The sequence below is a fragment of the Cervus canadensis genome, chromosome 32 (assembly GCF_019320065.1).
Source record: "Cervus canadensis isolate Bull #8, Minnesota chromosome 32, ASM1932006v1, whole genome shotgun sequence".
NCBI classification, from domain to species: Eukaryota; Metazoa; Chordata; class Mammalia; order Artiodactyla; family Cervidae; genus Cervus; species Cervus canadensis.
Window position 1 is genome coordinate 32,096,680 of NC_057417.1, and position 19,650 is coordinate 32,116,329.

A 19,650-nucleotide genomic window follows, 5' to 3' on the forward strand; every position below is an offset into this window, starting at 1 on the left:
AAACAAAATAGCCTGTTCTTTGTATTTACTCTACTTTGAATCTGTGGCTCCTCCAATTTTCCTTTTCTGTTTTAGTGTATTTGTGGGATTTTTTGCCTTTTTTCTTGATTTGATGAGTTAACCATTATTTTCCCTGCTCTCTTCTCTTTGACCCAGTCCTAAGAACAACTAACCACTTCTGTCTGTATAGGGCTTCCCTGGTGACTCAGATGATAAAGAATCTGCCTGCAATGCAAGAGACACGGGTTTGATCCCTGGGTCGGGAAGATCCCCTGGAAAAGGAAATGGCTACCCACTCCAGTATTCTTGCCTAAAGAATTCCATGGACTGTTTCTATATATTTGCCTATTCTAGACATTTTATATGAATGGAATCATATACTGTTTGGTCCTTCCTTCATTTAGCATAAGTTTTCAAGGTCATCTATGATGTAGCATGAATCGGTACTTTCAGTTCCTTTTTTATTGCTTGATACTATTCTGTTGTGGGACTATATCACATGTTTCATTGATGGACATTTGAGTTACTTCTCCTTTTTCACTATTATGAATGATGCTGCTGTGCAAATTCATGTGAAAGTTTTCCTGTAACATATGCCTGTAGTTGATTATATAATTGGGTTTTGCCTAGTGCAAAAGGTTCTACTTAAATTTAGTGAGTGAATTCATCTAATTTTTGTTTATTAACATGACTATTATACTTAGTTTTTAGTTCTCTCATAGTGTTTAATATGCTTTACATTTTTATTGCTTTTAAAAATGATCTTTCACTATGTTCCCTGCATCTTTGAGGTTTTGTTTTATTTATATTGGGGTCATCTGTTCTTGCTGGTGATTTGGAAGATTTTTATCCTTAGTCTTTGGGTTTTGTTGTTGGTTTTTTTTTTTTCAGTTATTCTAGTACATACTTTTATACTTTCAGATGCTGTTCTTACATATGTCTTTACATGTTGATTTATCAGCTTTAAGTGTATCTTTTGATCCTCACCTCTTATTTCCCCTCCCAACTTTTGATAGTTACTGTATTTCTACAAAACCATGATTTAAAACATGTATATTAAGTAGCTAACTATTTCATCACTCCATTGTATTCTTGCATTTCTCTTTTCTTATTTCATTCACTGTGTGGTACCGATTTCATCATATGTGTCACTCCTCTACCACATCTCTTTTAAGTAGTTAGATATCTTCATGTAGTTTCTGTGCTGGTTGTTTTTTATTACTACTCAACTTTGAATGCATTCGAGATTTTCCTGGACTGGCTCTTTGTAGGTATTTATGTTGGGGAAGGACTCAGGCACTGTTCATGGCTAGCAGGAATTCTTCCTATGACAGAGGATGTTGGGGCTGCATGGGGCGGGGAAGTGTGCTTATATGCACGTATGCTTATTTCTTTCTTACTGCCTAGCCATGATTGCCACCTCCAGAGCAGCCCAGATCAAAGTTCTCTCTGTCCTGCCTCACTGACAGCCTACCTTCAGCAGGGACGTCTGTCTTCATTCAGTCTAACCTTCTCAGAAAATCCTTGCTGCCAACAAAGTGCAGATTCCCAGTGTTTCAAACAAGGGACTATTGGTTTTCCCTCTGCAGGCCATACCACCTGCTTTGGCAAACTCTGCCTTTCTGAAGCTTTCTCTGCCTGCCTGAAATCTGGATGTACTTCTCCCACTGCATTTATCAGCTCCTCCTCACGTATATTGTGATTCAGGATCACAAATCTGTGCTGGTTTATTCAGAGATTTTCAGTTCTTTGTCTCATTCTCCTCTCTGGATTGGGGTGACTTCAGAGAAGATCAGGATCAGAGACATCTTTATTCTGCTATCTTAAAATTGGCATTTTGCTTTTTAAATTTACAAGTAACACATGGTTGTGTTCTCTATAGAAATTGATACAATACAGAGAAAACTATTCTCTCTTCACCAGCCCCTTCTGCCCCAGAGATTTCCCAGAGGGACTGTTGTCACAAGTTTGGCACGTACCCTTCCAAATCTTTTTCTTTGAATTAACACGTGTGTGGGTTCATGCATGTATGTATATATTCAATGTATATATACACATATATGCTTTTAGAAATGGTATGTTTATGTCTGTGTTCCATTTTTTTTTTTTCAAAGAATAAAAATCAGTCTGTGTGTGTTGTTTTGTAACTTTTCTTCACTTAACATTTCTTGGTGAAGTTTCCATTTCATTACATATAGAGCTATCTCTTGGGGTGGGGGAGAGTTGGAGAGTATTTTGTAAAGCAGATAAATAGTTTACTTAACTGTATGCTTAGGGACAAACTTAAGAATGTCTCTAGTGTTCTCTTTTTATGATGCAATCAGTGTGGCAGTGAATACCCTTGTATATGCCCCCTTTGGATACATAAGGGTGTATAGGATTGATTTGAAAAGTGATATTGATAGATTATAAGGATATACGTTTTTTTTTTTTTAAAATAAGCAATACCAGATTCCTCTCCTAAATTCACCAGGAATGAGTGATAGTAAGTTTTCCCACATCTGTCCCACATCTGTGTTTAATGTTGTCTGACTAAAAAGTTGTTTGCCAGTCTTAGCGAGGGGGTAGAATCTTGTTTTAATTTGCATTTTGCTGAATTACTAATGAGATTTAGATTCTCTTCATGTGCTTATTGACCATTTCTCACTCCTCTGCTGTGTTGTCATTCTTTCATTATTTTCTCTACTATGCAGTTATTTTTGTTTTACTGGTCGCAAGTGAAATTATAATTCAAACTATAAGTCAATCTTCAATCTCTGAATGGCTGCTTTGATTCTTATAGTTACTATAGTGTGATCAGATTTGAATATGAAGATAAATTTGAAGAATAGGTCTATGGGGGAGGGTGTTTTTGTTTCTTACCTGTCCTACCTCAGAATCTCAATATAATACATAAGGAGGTATAGACACAGGAAAAAAATTGAATTGTTATTATTAAAATTTCATTTTTTCTTAGACATACAAACCTCAGACATCACGACCCAATCTCATCAAACCAGCTGCCCAATGGCAAGATCTCAAAAGATTGGGAGAAGAAAGGCCTAAAAAATCTAGAGCAGCCTTTGAATCAGATACGAATGGCTATTTTCCTGTGTATAACAGCTCATTGTTTGGTTCTGGGACGCAGGATGATTCTGAGGATGACTACGGTGAATTTCTAGATCTTGGGCCTCCTGGAGTTTCTGGATTCATGAAGCCAAGTGGCCAAACAGAAAGAGAACCTAAGCCTGGACCAAGTCACAACCAAGCAACCAATGACCTCATCAACCCCAGATCAGAGCAGAAAGTCATTATCTTAAAAGAAGGTAATCTTTTTTCAGAAGCTGATCCTTTGGACATTCAGAACCAGTCATCTGAAGAGTCAGAGACAGAGATTTTATCAAACCTCGGAGAAGCAACTGATATCCTCGATGACCAGGCCATCGAAGAAGAATGCTGGTTAGACCACCCTTACTTCCAGTCTCTGAACCAGCAGCCCCGTGAGGTACCAAGCCAGGTTGTACCTCAGGAGCGGCGTCCTGAAGCAGAACTGGGCCCACTGCTGTATCAGCATGAGCCCCGGGGGACAGCTTTCCCAAGACCGGCGTTTGCAAGACCAGAGCCCCAGCAGGATTGGATTCCAGACCCTGGTTCTCCTCAGCCTGCCCATCCTTTGGGAGAGCTTGAAGACCAACAACTAGCAATAGATGATGAAGAGCCAGGCCCAGCATTTCCACTACAAGAAACTCAGGAGCCCAATTTGGAAAACCTTTGGAGGCAAGAAGCTTCTGACGTAGACCAGGAACTCATTGCACTGTTGGTAAAAGAGACAGTAAGTTTTATTTTGATAAGTAAGTAATTATACACACTAAATATATTGTTTCCTTTTATTACTAAAGCGTTATTTGTGTGTGTGGAATCATTTTCCTAATTTCCTAGATTTATAGACTAGAAGAAGAAAAACTGAAGGTCCAAAAATTGAATCAGGATTCCTTAATCTAGCCTTAACCCTCTCAGAATGCCCCCTGGGATTCTAGCTGCAGGTTGTGGGTGCCCTGGTGCTGTCATATGAGTGGTCCCCACAGTTTTTAAAAAGGAATTGAGTTAACTCCAAATTCAAACCCTTCAAGCAGTTTGTGAGATGACCTAGAGCTGCACTGTCCAATATGGTAGCCTCATTTGGCTATTTAAATTTAAATGTCTTAAATGAAACTTAAAATTTCATTTCCAGTGGCACCAGTCAGACTTTCTGTGACTCAGTAGCCACATGAGTCTGAACGGCTACCATCCTGGAAAGCACAGGATAGAGCATTTCTGTCTTTACACCAAGTTGTGTTAGGTAGCGCTGACCAAGAACGTGAATGCAGGGCTCTGCAGGCGGCCGTTTGCCTTTGAACAGCCTTTTAACCATTCTTCCCTGGGGTTTTCTCACCTGGACTGCTGAATCGTGTGCTTCTTAAGGGTATATATACACTAGAAAGTGCCATATTCATATTTAGGTGCCCTTTGCTTGGGCTGAGATGCTCAGTATTTACTGAGAGAGAGAAAAATGAATACATAGAATGGAAGCAGAGGACCAGGCGGTCTCTAGGGACCTTTTTCCATATTCTGTGTAGACAGATAAATCTGGGCACCTAGTGTGGAATTTTAAGCCAGACACAAACCTGCTTTATAGTCCTTTTCTAACATTTAGTCATTTCGTATACTTTTTGCTATCTGATTTTTATCACAATTTGAAATCTTTCTAGGGGATGACATATAAATAATGTATTTATTCCTTCCTAGGAAGTAAGATTTCCTGATGTAGCAAATGGGTATGTTGAGGAAATAATTCATTTGAAGAATTACTATGATTTGAATGTGTAAGTATGCTACTGTGCCTTTTTTTTTTATTGTCGTAAAATGTACTTAACATAAAAATTTACCATTTTAATCATTTTTAGGGTTTTCTAGATGGCTCAGTGGTAAGGAATCTGCCTGCCAATGCAGGAGACTCAAGAAACTCAGATTTGATCCCTTGGTTGGGAAGATCCCCTGGAGGAGGAAATGGCAACCCACTCCAGTATTCTTGCCTGGAGAGTCCCATGGACAGAGGGCCTGGTCGGCTGCAATCCATGAAGCCCCAAAGAGTTGGACACGACGGAAGCGACTTGGCGTGCGCACGCAGGGCTGTCTTTAGGCGCGCGTGAGGGGCGCTGAGTGTGTCTGCAGCTCGCACAGCTGCCACCGCGCTCCGTCTCCAGAGTGTTTTCCTCTTCTCACACTGGAGCTCTGTCCCCAGTCCCTCTCCTGAGCCCCTGGCAACCACTGTTTTGCTTTCTGTCTCTGTGAATTTGGCTTCTCTAGAGACCTCATGTAGGTGGAATCACACAATATTTATCCTTTTATGGCTGGCATATTTCAGTTAGCATTATGTCTTTTTTAATCATCCTGTTAGAGTTCTAATTTTAATTGTATGCAGGCTGTTTTCTAGGTCTTACAATCATGTATGGTTACAGAATTAAGATGTTTAGTTAATTCTGAGCATTGATACTACATCTGTCTTGCTCGGGGCTTCCGCAGTGGCTCAGTGGGTAAAGAATCCACCTGCACTCCATCCCCTGGAGGAGGAAATGGCAACCCACTCCAGTATCCCTGCCTGGGAAATCCTATGGACAGAGGAGCGTGGTGGGCTACAGTCTGTGGGGTCGCAAAGAGCCGGGCAAGTCTCTTTCTGCTTATACTCTTTCACCTCCTTTTAGTCTGCAAACGTGGAACAGTTGTAAATTTATAAAGAACAATAGATATTGAATTTAATTATATTTTCAACTGTTTAATACAGATTATTTTAATTAAAAGAGTATTCAAAGATTGTATTATGTACCGTAGAATTCAGCAGGGGTGTGAGTGGGAGCTGGCTGCCATGACTAAGAGTGAAGGGCCCTCTTTCTGAGATTAGCAGCCCAGAGGAGATGCTTTTTTCTGATTCATACCAAGGCACTGTTGGTGCCATTGGTAGCCCTGTCTCTCCCCTCCATTGAGGGGCAGCCACTGCTTTCAGTTTTTTAAACCAGGTTGGAATCAAGGTTTCATAATGTGTTTGTTGACCTTTTTAGCTTCTTAATCTAGTATAGTTCCCCCCCCTTTTTTTTTTAACAGATTTTCCCCCCTATAATCTTTGAACATAAAAAGTTGAAAAACTATAAGATGAATACCCATATCCACCATCTAGATTATTATCTGATAGTCTGCTATACGGAGGATTTTGCTGTTTTCCCCCTTCTTGCTTGTTTTTTAAATTAGTGTAGACATAAAGGTGTTTTGTATAAGTGGTGTTTTTATAATTAGTCTTTTATAATTATATACATTAAATAATTTATAATTATTTTTCATTTTGATAGTGGATTATCCTAAATTTGACCAGTAGGAGCTCTTAAATTAATAAACTTTAATTTTAGAGCAGTTTTAAAGTCATGGCAAAATTGAACAGAAATCAGTACAGTTTTACAGTGAAAAATATCTCCTAGACTTCCACTAAACTAAAAAATAACTAATTTTTTTTAATGTACCACCTTAGTTCTTGGAATGAAAACTTTTTTTCAGAGCAAATATGAATTTGGATTTTTAATGAAGTAATGTTAAGTGAAAAATACTTTTCATTGTTTTCTTCATGGTGTTAATGATCACCTTTAATTAAAAATTTTCTATTGAATTTTCCTTTTTGTTAACTTTTCTCCTCGTTATTCTCCTTGTTCATAGTTTCACTAATGTTCTGATAAACGTTATTCTACATTATTCCATATTGTAATTTCCTTTTTTAAAATTACATTCTAGATCCTGAAACCCTAAAGTTAAAGTTTAGAATCAGGGGTCATAGATAGATTCATGATGCTTGAAACATATTTCCAGATAGCTTTCCAGTGGTCTGTGCTCACTTGCTCAGTTGTGTCTGACTCTTTTAGTAAATTTTAAAGTAATCCTTTAGAAATTTAGTATACTTTAATTTCCCTCTCATTCTATAGATGGATATGTTGTTTTCTAAATACCTACAAGGTTAGTTGTCTGCGGTATCATTAAAACGTGATCAGATTGACAGATCCTGTGACAATTCTGTCCTTCCTCCTGAGTCGCGCACACATCCTGTTCTCTTGAGGCTTAATGACTTCGTCCCTTATGCATCACTGAGAAGCAGATATTCATCCTTAAAGTCTTATGAATTACAGAGGAAAGGGAGTGTTCACTAATTGTATTGAATACTTTCAAACCTACAGTCTGATTGTTTTTATGTATATATAATTTATTTATTAGTTTATTTTTTATTGTACTGGGTCTTTGTTGCTGCATAGGGACTTCCTATAGTTGTGACAAGCCTCCGGAGGCTACCCTTTGTTGCAATGCTTGGGCTTCTCATTGCAGTTACTTCTCGTTGCGGAGCAGAGGCTCTCTGGTGCTCAGGCTTCAGTAGTTGTGGCGCATGGACTTAGCTGCCCTATGGCACATTCAGTCTTCCCGGACCAGGGATCAAACCCGTATACCCTGCATTGGCAGGCAGATTCTTATCCACCGTACTGCGCGGGAAGTCCTACTGTTTGATTTTCCTGACACTGTTTTCCTTTTGTCCCTGGACTTTTGAGACTGAATTGTTAATTCTCACAACTAACTTAAATGTTGATCACCAGTCCAGGTTGGATGCATGAGACAAGTGCTCAGGGCTGGTGCACTGGGAAGACCCAGAGGGATGGGATGGGGAGGGAGGCGGGAGGGGGGATCGGGATGGGGAGCACATGTAAATCCATGACTGATTCATGTCAATGTATGGCAAGAACCACTACAATACTGTAAAGTAATTAGCCTCCAACTAATAAAAATAAATGAAAAAAAACTTAAATGTTGTTAATGTAGGGCTGAAAGGAGGCCCAGAGCAGAGTTGAGCAGGCTGATACTTTGTGGGGCTGACTCTCCAACATTTTGTGTACAGTCTTTGTCACCTTTAATTGTAACCAGCTGGTCATTTTAGTCGGAGAAGCCTGTTACCCAGAGAACCTCCTGTGATGGTAATAACCTGCTCTCCTTAAGAGTTTACCCACATATGATGCAACTTAAATTGGATCGAGACAGCAACAACTATTAAAGAACAAAAGCTAGAAATATTAGCCTGGCTTACTTAGTGGGAGTGCTTTCTCGAAACCCTTTAGCTTGTCAGGTCAGATCAGACATGAAATAATATCAATAGGTGGGCAGATCTGAGTTCTGACAAGCCTCCCGCTGCCTTTGCCCCAGGCTGTAAATATTAATGTATTTGGTTGTAGCATATATCTGTAGAAAGGAAACTCTGTTCTTAATTATCTGTGCACTGAATGTCATTTAACTCCAGGAAAGTTGTGTTGGTGAGGGTAGAGGAGATTTTAAAATGGAAATGAATTTTGACAGTTCAAAGTGAGAGCCTCTGATACCTGACAGGTGGAATTCCACATCTTGCATCATGTTGATACGAGAAGTTTTTCATAGTGTTGAAAATACAAAATGAGTTGCTAAGAATAAGAAAAGAACTTTTAAAATGGGTTTAGAAAATAGATTTAGAAAATGTATAAAAATAGAAATTTTTAAAGGATGAGATTTAAAAAACTCAAAACAGGAGTTTTAATGCTTTCTTCCAAGATCATCTTGCCTACACCCCATTTGAGCCACCTGGCTTCATTCATGCATGGCTGTTCTATTCTAAGAAAATTCTTGTTTATTTGACCTTTTTATCCTTACCCAAATTCCTAGTTTTTGCCCCTTTGTTGGCCTGTGATAGCCACACTTATCTGAACATTACAAACAAATAAGTTTGAAATGGAGGAGCTGTTCCACACCTGTTTTATAGTATGTCCAGGTGTGCATGAGAAAGGGGTTGTTTGGAACTCCGTGCCTTTCTCTACAAATACTGTTCTTCATGGTGACTGATTCTCAGGTACCCTTCAAAGATTGTGTAACCTGTGGTGCTCATCAGTTTGTACTGGAACAAAGAGTCACCACCAGTGACCATGGTTTTAAAGGGAAATGTGCTCAGAATTCTTGAGGAGGATGTCTCCCCTTGCTACTGCTGTAATATGAGAAAGGGGTTTTCCCTCTCATGCCTTCTGGCATGTGTTCCAGAGAACTAGGCGTGGTGACAGGAAGAGAGCTTAACGAGAAAGTGCACGTGGGATTCCTGCAAGTGATGATGAAGAGAAGGGTGTTGAGGGGTGCTTGACCGGTCCTGGAGCAGGAGAAGGAGGGCGCGTTGCAGTTGGGCCAGTGCTGAGGGTCCTGAGGGGGTTTGCACAAAAGGCATGCCTCCCCAGTTTTCAGTCCCTCCCTGAACACTGGCACCTGGTGAGAAGAGGAACAGGAAGTGAGCACTTTTTCTCTGACTTCTTTCTGCTAGACCTGTATTAGTTAGAGGCTGTATTCCTGACACTGGACAGGAGAAGACCTGGGGAGGGTCATGGTGGGGCACCTTCGAGGCAGTTTGCAGGAGAAAGGAAGAAGGCTGGAGTAGAGGGGAAGCCCCGCTTGCCCTGTGACTGGGCAGCTTTCTTGCTGCTGAAGTGGCTCATGCTCCACACCCCCAGCTGTCCTTGTCACTGTGGAATATCCCAAGAGCAGAGTGTTGCCACCTTTGGTTTTTATAGGCTGAAGGGCCTTGCTAGTTAAATTTGTAAATCTGGGCAGTGTTAACATCTTATGGGTTATTTTATTCTCCTCATCCTTACTTTTGAAAGATTTCATGGTAGTGATTAAAAAGACAAGGCTGTGATTTTGGAATGGAGAGAGATTTTTCTTAAGCAAACATGGTCTGTTCCTTCAGCCTTCCAGTAAACTGAGCATCCCTCACATCGTCATGGGGATTGATTTACCATAGGGTTAAAAAAAGTACTAATGAATTATCACAGGTCTTTTATGTTCTGTTTATTAACTCTTAGAAAACTATTTTTAATTGTGAATGTGAATACAGACTTTTTCCCCATCCCTTGTTAATAGTCTTCCTGACAAATGATAGATACTTTCATCTAAATTCTCCAGTTCCATACAGTTCAACCAGTAAGAACTAATAGAGAAATTTCAGAGGAGTTTACCTTTATTAGTATGTGTATTGCTTTTCACATTAGCAAGTAAAAATAGAAATTCAGGGTAACGTCTTATTTGTTCATTTGTTTTTCTGATCTGCAGACATTGTCATTTCCTGATAGGTCAGTTACAATGTGACTAGAGATTTTATTTTCATACATTATGTTTGAATCAGTGAGCAAGTGTGGCATTTGGAAGCAGTGTGACAGTAACGTCATTTATTTTTACAGACTTTGTAATTTTCTTCTGGAAAATCCAGATTATCCAAAGAGAGAAGACAGAGTCCTTATGAATCCCAATAGCAGCCTGCTTGCCAGCCAAGATGAGATGAAGGCAAGTGGTACTCTGGGTTTGCAGTGTCTACCTGGAAATTCTCTCCTCTTTGCATCATTTTTAAGGGAATAAAGTCCTTTGTCAAGATAGATTTTTTAAAGACTATCCAGGAAAATAGGTTTTTCAGAATACATATTTTAGTGGGACTTCCCCCTCTGAGTCACCTTGAGTTCCGTATTTGACTTCTTTCGTTGTAATTCCATCTTCCCTTCCCACAAAGAATTAAACAAATCCTCCATATCTTTAATCCTACAAAGCAAGTTCCTAAGATGAATCAAGAATTGGCCAGAACTCTTTGTATCATCTTAGGGTTTAACATTTTATTAAGAAATTTTCAAACACGCAGTAAAGCCAAAAGAACTGTCTGTTGATTTCCTATATACACACCAGCCAGTACTATTAAAAGTTAACATTTTACTGTGTCCAGTTTGTCCCATATCCATCCCTCTGTCCATCAGCACATCCCTCTTATATTATAACCCACTTCAGAGCGAATTGCTAAAATATCAGTACTCTGCCACATAAATACTTTAGCATGCATATTGTTGCCTAGAGTTTAATATCTGTTTTTCTTTTTGAGTAAGATTTATATACAGTGCATACACCTGTGTAACCAAATCCTGTGTTAAGATATAAACAGTTTGGTTTTTAAAAATCTTAATCATTGTCTTCATGTGTGGTCCAGACTAGCATTTAGTATGTTCAGTGTTTGCAGAACTGCTTCGCTGGTCTCTGTTGCACCATCCTCCCACTTCCCACAAATTCTTTTTGACTGTTTCTTTCATGTATGGTTATTACTCATTTTATTGCTCTTCATTTTATTGCACTTTATAGATTTTACAGTTTCTGATTTTACAAATTGAAGGTTTGTGGCAACCCTGCCTTGAGCAAATCTGTCAGTGCCATTTTTCCAACAACTTTTGTTCACTTCGTGTCTCTGATACATTTTGGTAATTCTTAAGATATTTCTGACTTTTTTATTATTATTATATTTGTTATGATCTGTGATCAGTGACCTTTGATGTTACTATTGCGAAAAGATTGATTTGCTGAAAGCTCTGATAATGGTTAGCATTTTTTAGCAGTAAATTATAGAATTAATTGAGGTATGTGCATTTTTTTTTAGACATACACTGTTGCACATTTACTAGACTACAGTATGGTGTAATTTTAACTTTTCTAAAAGTTGGGAAACCAAACAATTTGTGTGACTCACTTTATTGTGATATTAACTTCATTGCAGTGGTCTGAAACCAAACCTACAGTATTCCTGAAGTATGCCTGTATTTTGTAGCTGGGGGAAAAAAAACTCAGTTTTTTCTAAACATTTTGTGAAAAGAAAATGGCTAAAAAGTTGTGTTCAAACCCCCAACTATATTTTTTCATAGTTCCAACTAGCAAAACTAGTCTTCAGACTCCAGACAGCTTGTTTAACCGCTCTGAACATCATTTCTTCATCTTTGTTCAGGGCTGGTATCCTCCTTTTGAGTAATTAGTACAAGTCAGATTATTCTTTTCTTTAGTCAGTAATTCTTCAAATGATTTCCCCCTGGAAATGCACTGTCTGGCCTCTAATGTTGTGCTTCTCTCTTGTTTCAGTTGCCTACGATAGACTTTTTTGACTATTCTAAGTTGGCTCCTCTTGACCAGCGCTGCTTCATCCAAGCTGCCGACCTCCTGATGGCCGACTTCAAAATGCTTAGCAGTCAGGACATCAAGTGGGCCCTGCACGAGCTCAAAGGACACTATGCAATCACCCGAAAGGTGCTCTACTTGGTCTTCTGGGGGGGGGGTCACACCTCTTGACTCCTTCTTCCCGTGATAACAGGATGAAGAGTTCAGCTTGCAGAAGTTGGGATGGTTTATGATGGCAAAGAGCTAAGGAGTTTGTCAGGGTGAAGATATGTAGACAAAGATATTTGCTGATCAGAAAGAACTGAATGAAAAGAAACACAGGTTAGAAGCAGGAAAGTTTTGGTGTGACAGTAAGGACATGCATTTCCCTATGGAATGTGGAGTGGAAGGGTGTGTTCCAGTGCTGTTCCTCCCTGCTGTGCTTTCTGTCTTGGGGCTGGTCCCGCGATCCTCCCCGAGATGGCTCAGTTACCAGTTAACATGAGGTAGATTCCAAAGGGCCAGGAGCCCAGCACTGCCCAGGGAGTGGTGGTTTGCTTCAGAAGAGAGTGGGCGACTCCTGAAAGCTCTCAAGGTTTTCTTTCTTTCTTTCTTTCTGGCCTCTAAATAAGATTCCACTCAAGGGCCAGATCTGAGAAGGGTGCTGGTCACTAGTGAGCAGCAGATGTGCTCCATTTAATGCAGCCCACCATACAGTGGCCCTTCGATGGAAGCCAGGACAGAAGAGCAAGCACCAGCAGGCCCTTGACCTGTTCCTCTTCTCTCCTGCCTTTAAATTGGTTTCTCTTGCTGAAGTTCTGGTGACTCTTAGCAAACAGTGTGCTTTTCTTTCCAGAAGACAAGCAAATGTGGAGTTACTTTACTTGTTAAAACACCCACTGGGTCTTAACCTGAAAGAAGGTGAACACTGGTGAATGTGTTGAGTCTAGGCCCCTTCCACCTTTACCTTGATAAGATCCAGGCATCTGTTGGCAGACTCCTAATTACAGGTTCATTTTAGTTAAAAATACTCTGAAGGGATCACAGAGATAATGCCTTCTATTTCTGATAGATATTGCCTTCTTGTTCCCCCTGCTAAAGAGGGAATATCTGCACTGTCATTCAAAAATGAATGAGCTTCCCCTCTCCAAATTAATGACCTTGATAAAGAAGGGGCTTTTTCATCTTTAGGGCCCTGTGTGGCATCTTTATTGATCCTGTGGTGCCTTACACATTTTCTGAGCTCCCAGGAAGCCCAGAGGAAAAGTAAAAGGGTAGCAGCAGGAGACAGCTCCTGTGGTCTGGAGGTGGGTTGGTCCTCATTGGAAATGTCCCTGCCTACATCCTGAGGTCAGTAAAAGTGATTTCTCTAGCAGATGCTTCTCCACATTGAAGGTATGATCATCCCCCAGCTTGTCGTTATTTGGGTGGAAGTTGTAGAGTTTTATGGCTCAGTTCTTGTTCATAGCTTCCATATCCTTTTCCTCATTTGTCTGGCCCTTTATATTTTTTGTGGTGTCTATTTGTTTGGGTGGTTAATCTAAGATTTTACAGGATTTTGAAAAGAGATGGGTTGGGCTACCTGAGTGAACATCGGGTATTTAAGGGAAGTAATGTTTGACAAAAGCTAAAATCTGATGTTCCCTTTTAGAACGTCTCCCTGTTGTACACACATGGTGCACAAGACTTCTGCCTTGTAGGAAGTCATACTCACATGGGCAGGGAGGTAGAAGACACACCCGCAGGGGCTTCCTCGTTACAGCAGTGGCATGTCTTCTCTGCACCACTCCCCAAACATGGTGACAGCTTAGGGAAAGCATGCTGACCGAGGCAGAGTCAGTGCTCCGTGGATTGCTGTTTTTTACCCTGTTTACTGTAAACATCAGACACATACAGAAGTAGAGATGGTATTGTAACAAGCCCCTGCATACTGTCCCTCCCCTTCAGCAGTTGCCAGCTCCTGCCCAGTCTTGTATTTCCACCCTTACCCGCCTACCCCTACCTGAAGTAAATTCCATAAGCATTTCAGTATTAATTTTTAAAAGATAAAGGCAAAGATGAAATAGTTTAAAATCTAATCAAAATACCATTATCACACCTTAAAGATTAACATCATCAGATATCCAGTCAGTATTCAGATTTTTCTGAATATGTCATAAATCTTTAAACAGCTTGTTTGGTCACAGAATTCCAAGTAAAATATGTTTATTGCATGTGGCTGGTGAGTTCTTGAATCTCTTAATCTGCAAGCTCTCTTTCTCCTTTGTTTTTCCTTACTGCTTATTTGTTGGAAAAAAAACTGGGTTGTTTTATCTTATAGGCTTCCACAGTCTGAGTTTTTCTGACTGCACCCCTGCATTGTAATTAAACAGTTCGTCTGTTTCCTATAAATTGGTTACATCCAGAATCTTGATCAAACTTAGATTTGATTTGTCGCTTGTATTTTAATTCTAGTTATGCCACTTGTTGGTCTTTAACTTGCAGAACTTCATGCCTGCTGCTTTCTCCATGCCTGCCTTGTGACTGTCATCTTGGGATTTTCCTTCACCTTGCCTTTTGACAAAGATAAATTTTCTTTATTTTGTTGAGTTCACCAAAAAGTTCGTTCAGGTATTTGTGTACCATCTTACAGAAAAACATGAACCAACTCTTTGGCCAGCCTGGAGATCCTGACAACTTTCTGTGTCTTGCTTTACACACTCAGACTTGACTGATGGTTCGAGTAGATTGATAATTTCCCCTCCTAATTTTTCTCAGTAGTTCTGCCACAGATGTGACTTCCTCTTTCTTTCAGGCAGGTGGCTGAGTGCCTGCCGTAGGTCACACATTGGGAATGTCACAGTGGACATACAGGTTTCTTCCCTCATGAAACTTAATGCTGGTGGTCAGGGCCATCTTTTTTAACCCATCCTTTAGCTTCTGTTGTCTGAGGTGGTCATTCTCAGGGTCTTACCCAGGCTTCTAGATTTCTCCCTCCGTGTACTTGAATGGTCACCTTTATCTCCATATCGCTGTCTCTGGACTTGACCTTTCCACCAGGCTCCACAGAGGAGTCTCTGTCTACTTCTCAGCTTTTACATCATCAGATGCCAGTTGTCATGTTTTTAGGTTATCCCTTAAAGGAAGTTTGGCTGCTGTCACAGATGCCCTGAAAATTGGAACCAGTCTGAATCCTTTATTGTCAAAACTAATACTTTGGGTATTTGATTTGTGAATTACCTCATTTATAAAATGCAAGTCATAATAATTTGTCTTGCTCCCTTTCTTGGGTTTTAGAGAACAGCCCTGATTCAAGGGTGGGGTATTTACCTGTAGATAAAATTTGGTATAAATTAGTAGTCTTGCAACTGAGTACAAACATTGGTGCCTAAGAATTTGTGGGGAATACCTTGTATAGTGGGAATTCCAGAAAGAAAGAAAGCAAGGGAAGAGGCACTGTAGCTGTGGAGGACGCTGATCAGAGATATAGAGAGGCAGCAAGATGAAACTTGGTGGAGTCTCACGGAATCTAACTGAGGACACAGTGACGCCAAAGAGAGGAGCTATAGTTCCAAGACTGGCCTGAGTCCTGTCCTCACGTTAATTAAGATTTGCCCTTCTCTGTAGCCTTGCTTCCCTCTACTATGTATAAATAATAACCTCCTTTAGAGGATTGCGGTGAGAATTAAATGGGATAATTAAGGACTTGAAAGGGCTGCATGCAGTGCTTAGCTTATAGGAGGTGCGTACAGCAAATGTCAATTCCCTTCTGATTTCCACACTGAGGAGCTTTGAAAAGGAAGGGAGATAGGAGATAGGTTAAGATGCAGGGCTGATCCCCTGTCTTAAAATACTTGTTTTGTTACCATTTTACCACAGGGATGCACAGCTGTTTAAGATAAACAGCTTCAGAAGGTGATTTATTAGCAACATTCCTATAACACATGCACATCCCTGTAACCTTTTACTTACCAAATGAGTGTTAGATCCAGACTGCATGTTGCTGAAGGTACACTGTGAGCTATTGTAACAGTCCCTGTCATAGAGGCTCAGAGTCTAGGGGAGGAAATAACATGAAACAGATCACAAATAAGTATGTAATTACAACTGTGATAACTATTCTGAAAGAGTACATAACTGGGGGGTGGTCTGAGAGGCTCCAGGAGGGCCTCTCTGAGCAAGTGACATTTAATCATACCCCCTCAGTGCTGCTACATAAGCAGGAGGTCAGTAGGGAGGGCGTGGAAGACAGGGTGTCATTTCCTGGGATGAGGATTCCCATAGAAGAGCTAATTTGGAGGAAAAGATAGTGAATTCTGTCCGGGAAATGCTGAACTGCCAGCATGCTGGGTGGGCCTCAGATTCCTGAGTAAAAACAATTCATTGAGTGGCTGAATGGACCAAAACTGGGGATAGTAACGGACTGGAGAAGGGGTTATTTGAGATTGGTCAGCATGTGGAAGGTGACCTCACCCACGTGGATGAGGTGCGCCTGAAGAGACTGTCAGGTGAGAGGAGAGCCAGGGCTGCCTGGAGGACCCGCAGCGTGGAGACGAGGCAGGAGGGGCGGAGAGCGGGGCAGGCCGCGCTGGCATCACCGCTGAGATCCCGGGAGGCGAGGGCCGAAGCGGAGGCACTGGCCTTGGCCCTGTGTTAGGGAGGTGAGCAAGGGGAAAGGTGGGGTAGAGACCAGGGTAGAGGGGGCTGCTGCTCCTGGGAGGCGAGGTGATGGTATGTGCAGATGGCTCTTTTGATAAGCTTGGCTACAAACAACAGGGAATAAAGCAGAGCTGGTAGTTGGAAGAGGAAGGAGGTCTGGGAGGAAAGGTTTTCTTTTAGGATAGCAGAGACTTGATCACCTTTAAATGCCTATTGGAAAGATACAAAAAGGAGAAGCAAAAGCTGTGGAAGAGAAGGGAGTATCTCTGGCATAAGCATTTTGCACTCCAGTGTTCAGTACAAAGTGGGGAAGTGAGTGAAAGCAGCGAGAACATGGGGGAAATGGAGGCGGGATTGTTGACCAGAGAAACACCATGTAATGTGGTGCCTGTGAAGCGTGACTTGTAGCCATTTGTTTCATGGTCTAACCTGTGCTTATTCATGGACACCTCCGATGGTTTGCCTCCTCATGCACCTCTTTATCAGTCAGCATCTTGGTTCTGCCATTACAGCAGCAGTTGAAAGAGAGAACGAAGTAAAGAAATGCTGCCTGCTTATTTTGCCACTACCTTTTCTGGTAAGCCGTATAGGGAAGGTAGCTGAAACAGTGAGTCACAACGAGATTTGGGGTTGCCTGTGTTTCACGTATTCTTGTGTCCCATTTACAGCAGTAACCTTTCCCTTTCTCAATTTTTAGGCCTTTTCTGACGCCATTAAAAAATGGCAGGAGCTATCGCCAGAAACCAGTGGAAAAAGAAAAAAGAGAAAAGAAATGAATCAGTATTCTTACATAGATTTCAAATTTGAACAAGGTAATGGCCAAATGTGACTGTTGCTGATGGGGTTTCCCGAGCGGTCCCGTCCTGCACAACCCAAAGGGGCCTCGTGGTGCGGCTGCCTCAAGCGCCCTGTCACAGCAGTCTGAGGACTGTCACTGATGCGGCTGCTTTGATGGCACGGCAGTGTTTTTAGAAAGTGGCTGCATTTGTCATCTTCTTTCTGCTTAGGATACACCACGAAAGGAAAATTGTGTGTAATGTTAGAGATTTGTGTGTAGGGACATTTTTAAGCTTGAGGGGAAGATGGGTCTTGAAGGTTTGACAGGAATTAACCGTATGACTCCTTGGTAGAAAGTGGACCGGTGCTTGACGGCTTCCTGCAGAGGAGCCATGTGCGCACCTGAGAGGGCGGGTTCCGTGCAGCAAAAGCCACGCAGCTCTTAAGTTGCCACATAACTGTTTGAAGTTCTCTTATTCATGTTGATGAAATAACTGCTGAAAGCACTTTCGAAGAGGTTACTTCCGGTCTAATTCCCCTCCTCACTGCCACCCTCCCAGAGGTAAACTTGCTGAATTTTGCAACAGACTTGATCTTAGTTGCTTGTATCCAAGAAAAGAGTCCACTTCAACTTTTCCTGTGGATTATTTCATAAATGTTGCCCTTTCCTCCTGTTTGTCTTTCTGTTACACATGTAATTAATTTCATAACTTCAAGTGTGCCTAAATGGAAAGTCCATGAGATAGCTATAGAGTTGGAAAGTATTTGAATTTCTTTTTAGATCTTTAGGATCTGAAAGAAAATGTCCTAAGTTCTGACTCTGAGGTCACCACGCTGCTCCGTGAAACAGTGCTCTCCCCACACGATGTTCTCACAGATCTGTGGCAGAGTGAACGTGAGGACAGTGTGTAGGCAGCTTTTCATTCTGCTGAGTTTATCCACGTTTAGACTAGGCATGCCTAACTAGGCATCCTAACACGTAGTCGTTCAGTATTTGTTTCTGACATTCAGTGATAGAGAAAAGGAAGCATCACGTCACAGGTGGTCTACTCCCTTCTTGGTCAGCTGTGTCTTGTAGAAATTTCTTTCTTTGTATCAAGCCAGGAATGTCCCTCCTGAGGTTTCCTGCCATGGTTGTAGTTCTTGCCTCTGAAAGGATTTAAACTCTGTTGCCTCTTCACCTTCCCAGTTGCCCTTTCTGTCTTTCTCTAACTTGTCTTGATCTCTCTGAGAGGTTGGGTATACGAGGCTGGACAGAGTACTCCAAATGAGGTCCGCTCTTTGGAGGCAACAGCTGGAGTTAGGGTCTATAGTTTCAACCATACAGCCTGAGAACACCTTAACTTCTTAAAATCAAACTATGTCCCGCCTTTGACTCACATTAAACCTTCATCTTCTTACCCACCTTGCTTTTTAAGTCACAGACCTGTCAGTTTTGATGCATCTGATATTTTTCACTGTGAACATCACCTCATTAGTTTCAGTGCATTCTTTCAGGTATACCTCTGAAATTTTTTTTTTTTTTTTTTTGATTGCACCACACATTATGTGAGATCCTAGTTCCTGGAGCAGGAATCAGACCTGTGCCTCTGGCAGTGGAGGTGCAGAGTCTTAAGCACTGGACCACCAAGGAAGTCCCAAGATTCTGATTCTTAACTTGGTCTTACCAAGATTATCTTTAAGGACACTGAAAGTTTAGAAATAGAAAATACACTTGATTTACATTTATATCTATGACTTACAGATAGTCTTCTTTTGAAAGGGATTTATAGGTATGTAAGCTTAGACTCCTTCATTTGTTCCAAGAATCCCATTCTTTATCTTTTCAACTGTTTTCCATCCAAGCAGCACTGTTGGAGCTGTACATGAGCTGGCAGAGAGAGGCCAGATTCTCCCTCCGGGGCCCTTTTTCACTGCTTTATGGGCCGACCACCACATAGCCTCTCACGAGGAGTGCGGGTAGAACTTGGATGTAAACGAACATCAGTAAAAATACAGCATGTCCCCTCTAGCAAGGCTGACAGAAAAAAGATGCAAATTGGAGTTACTCTTCTTAGGGGCTTTCACTGTAGACCCCACAGACATCCAAGGAGGAATACTGTGGACATCTTCATGTACGTAATTTTGACAGCCTAGATGAAATGGACCATTTCCTCAAAAAACAAACTGCCAGTGAACTTACCTATGTAAAATAGATAATTTGGATAACCCTATAGCTGTTAAGGAAATTGAATTCAT

At 41.1% G+C, this 19,650-nt stretch overlaps 1 protein-coding gene across 3 annotated transcripts in view; it reads left to right on the forward strand.

Moving 5' to 3' along the window:
- The window catches only part of RNF216 (ring finger protein 216), a 113,587-nt gene that overhangs the window by 13,522 nt on the left and 80,415 nt on the right, over positions 1 to 19,650 (forward strand). Inside the window, exons 4-8 of one of the 3 annotated variants that reach the window (XM_043454861.1) lie at positions 2,957 to 3,811; positions 4,765 to 4,841; positions 10,281 to 10,383; positions 11,983 to 12,147; positions 17,333 to 17,447. In XM_043454861.1, the coding sequence (XP_043310796.1) occupies positions 2,957 to 3,811; positions 4,765 to 4,841; positions 10,281 to 10,383; positions 11,983 to 12,147; positions 17,333 to 17,447 (1,315 nt within the window). The remainder of the gene's footprint in view (positions 1 to 2,956; positions 3,812 to 4,764; positions 4,842 to 10,280; positions 10,384 to 11,982; positions 12,148 to 17,332; positions 17,448 to 19,650) is intronic. The other 2 variants (XM_043454862.1, XM_043454863.1) reach the window with 2 other exon arrangements.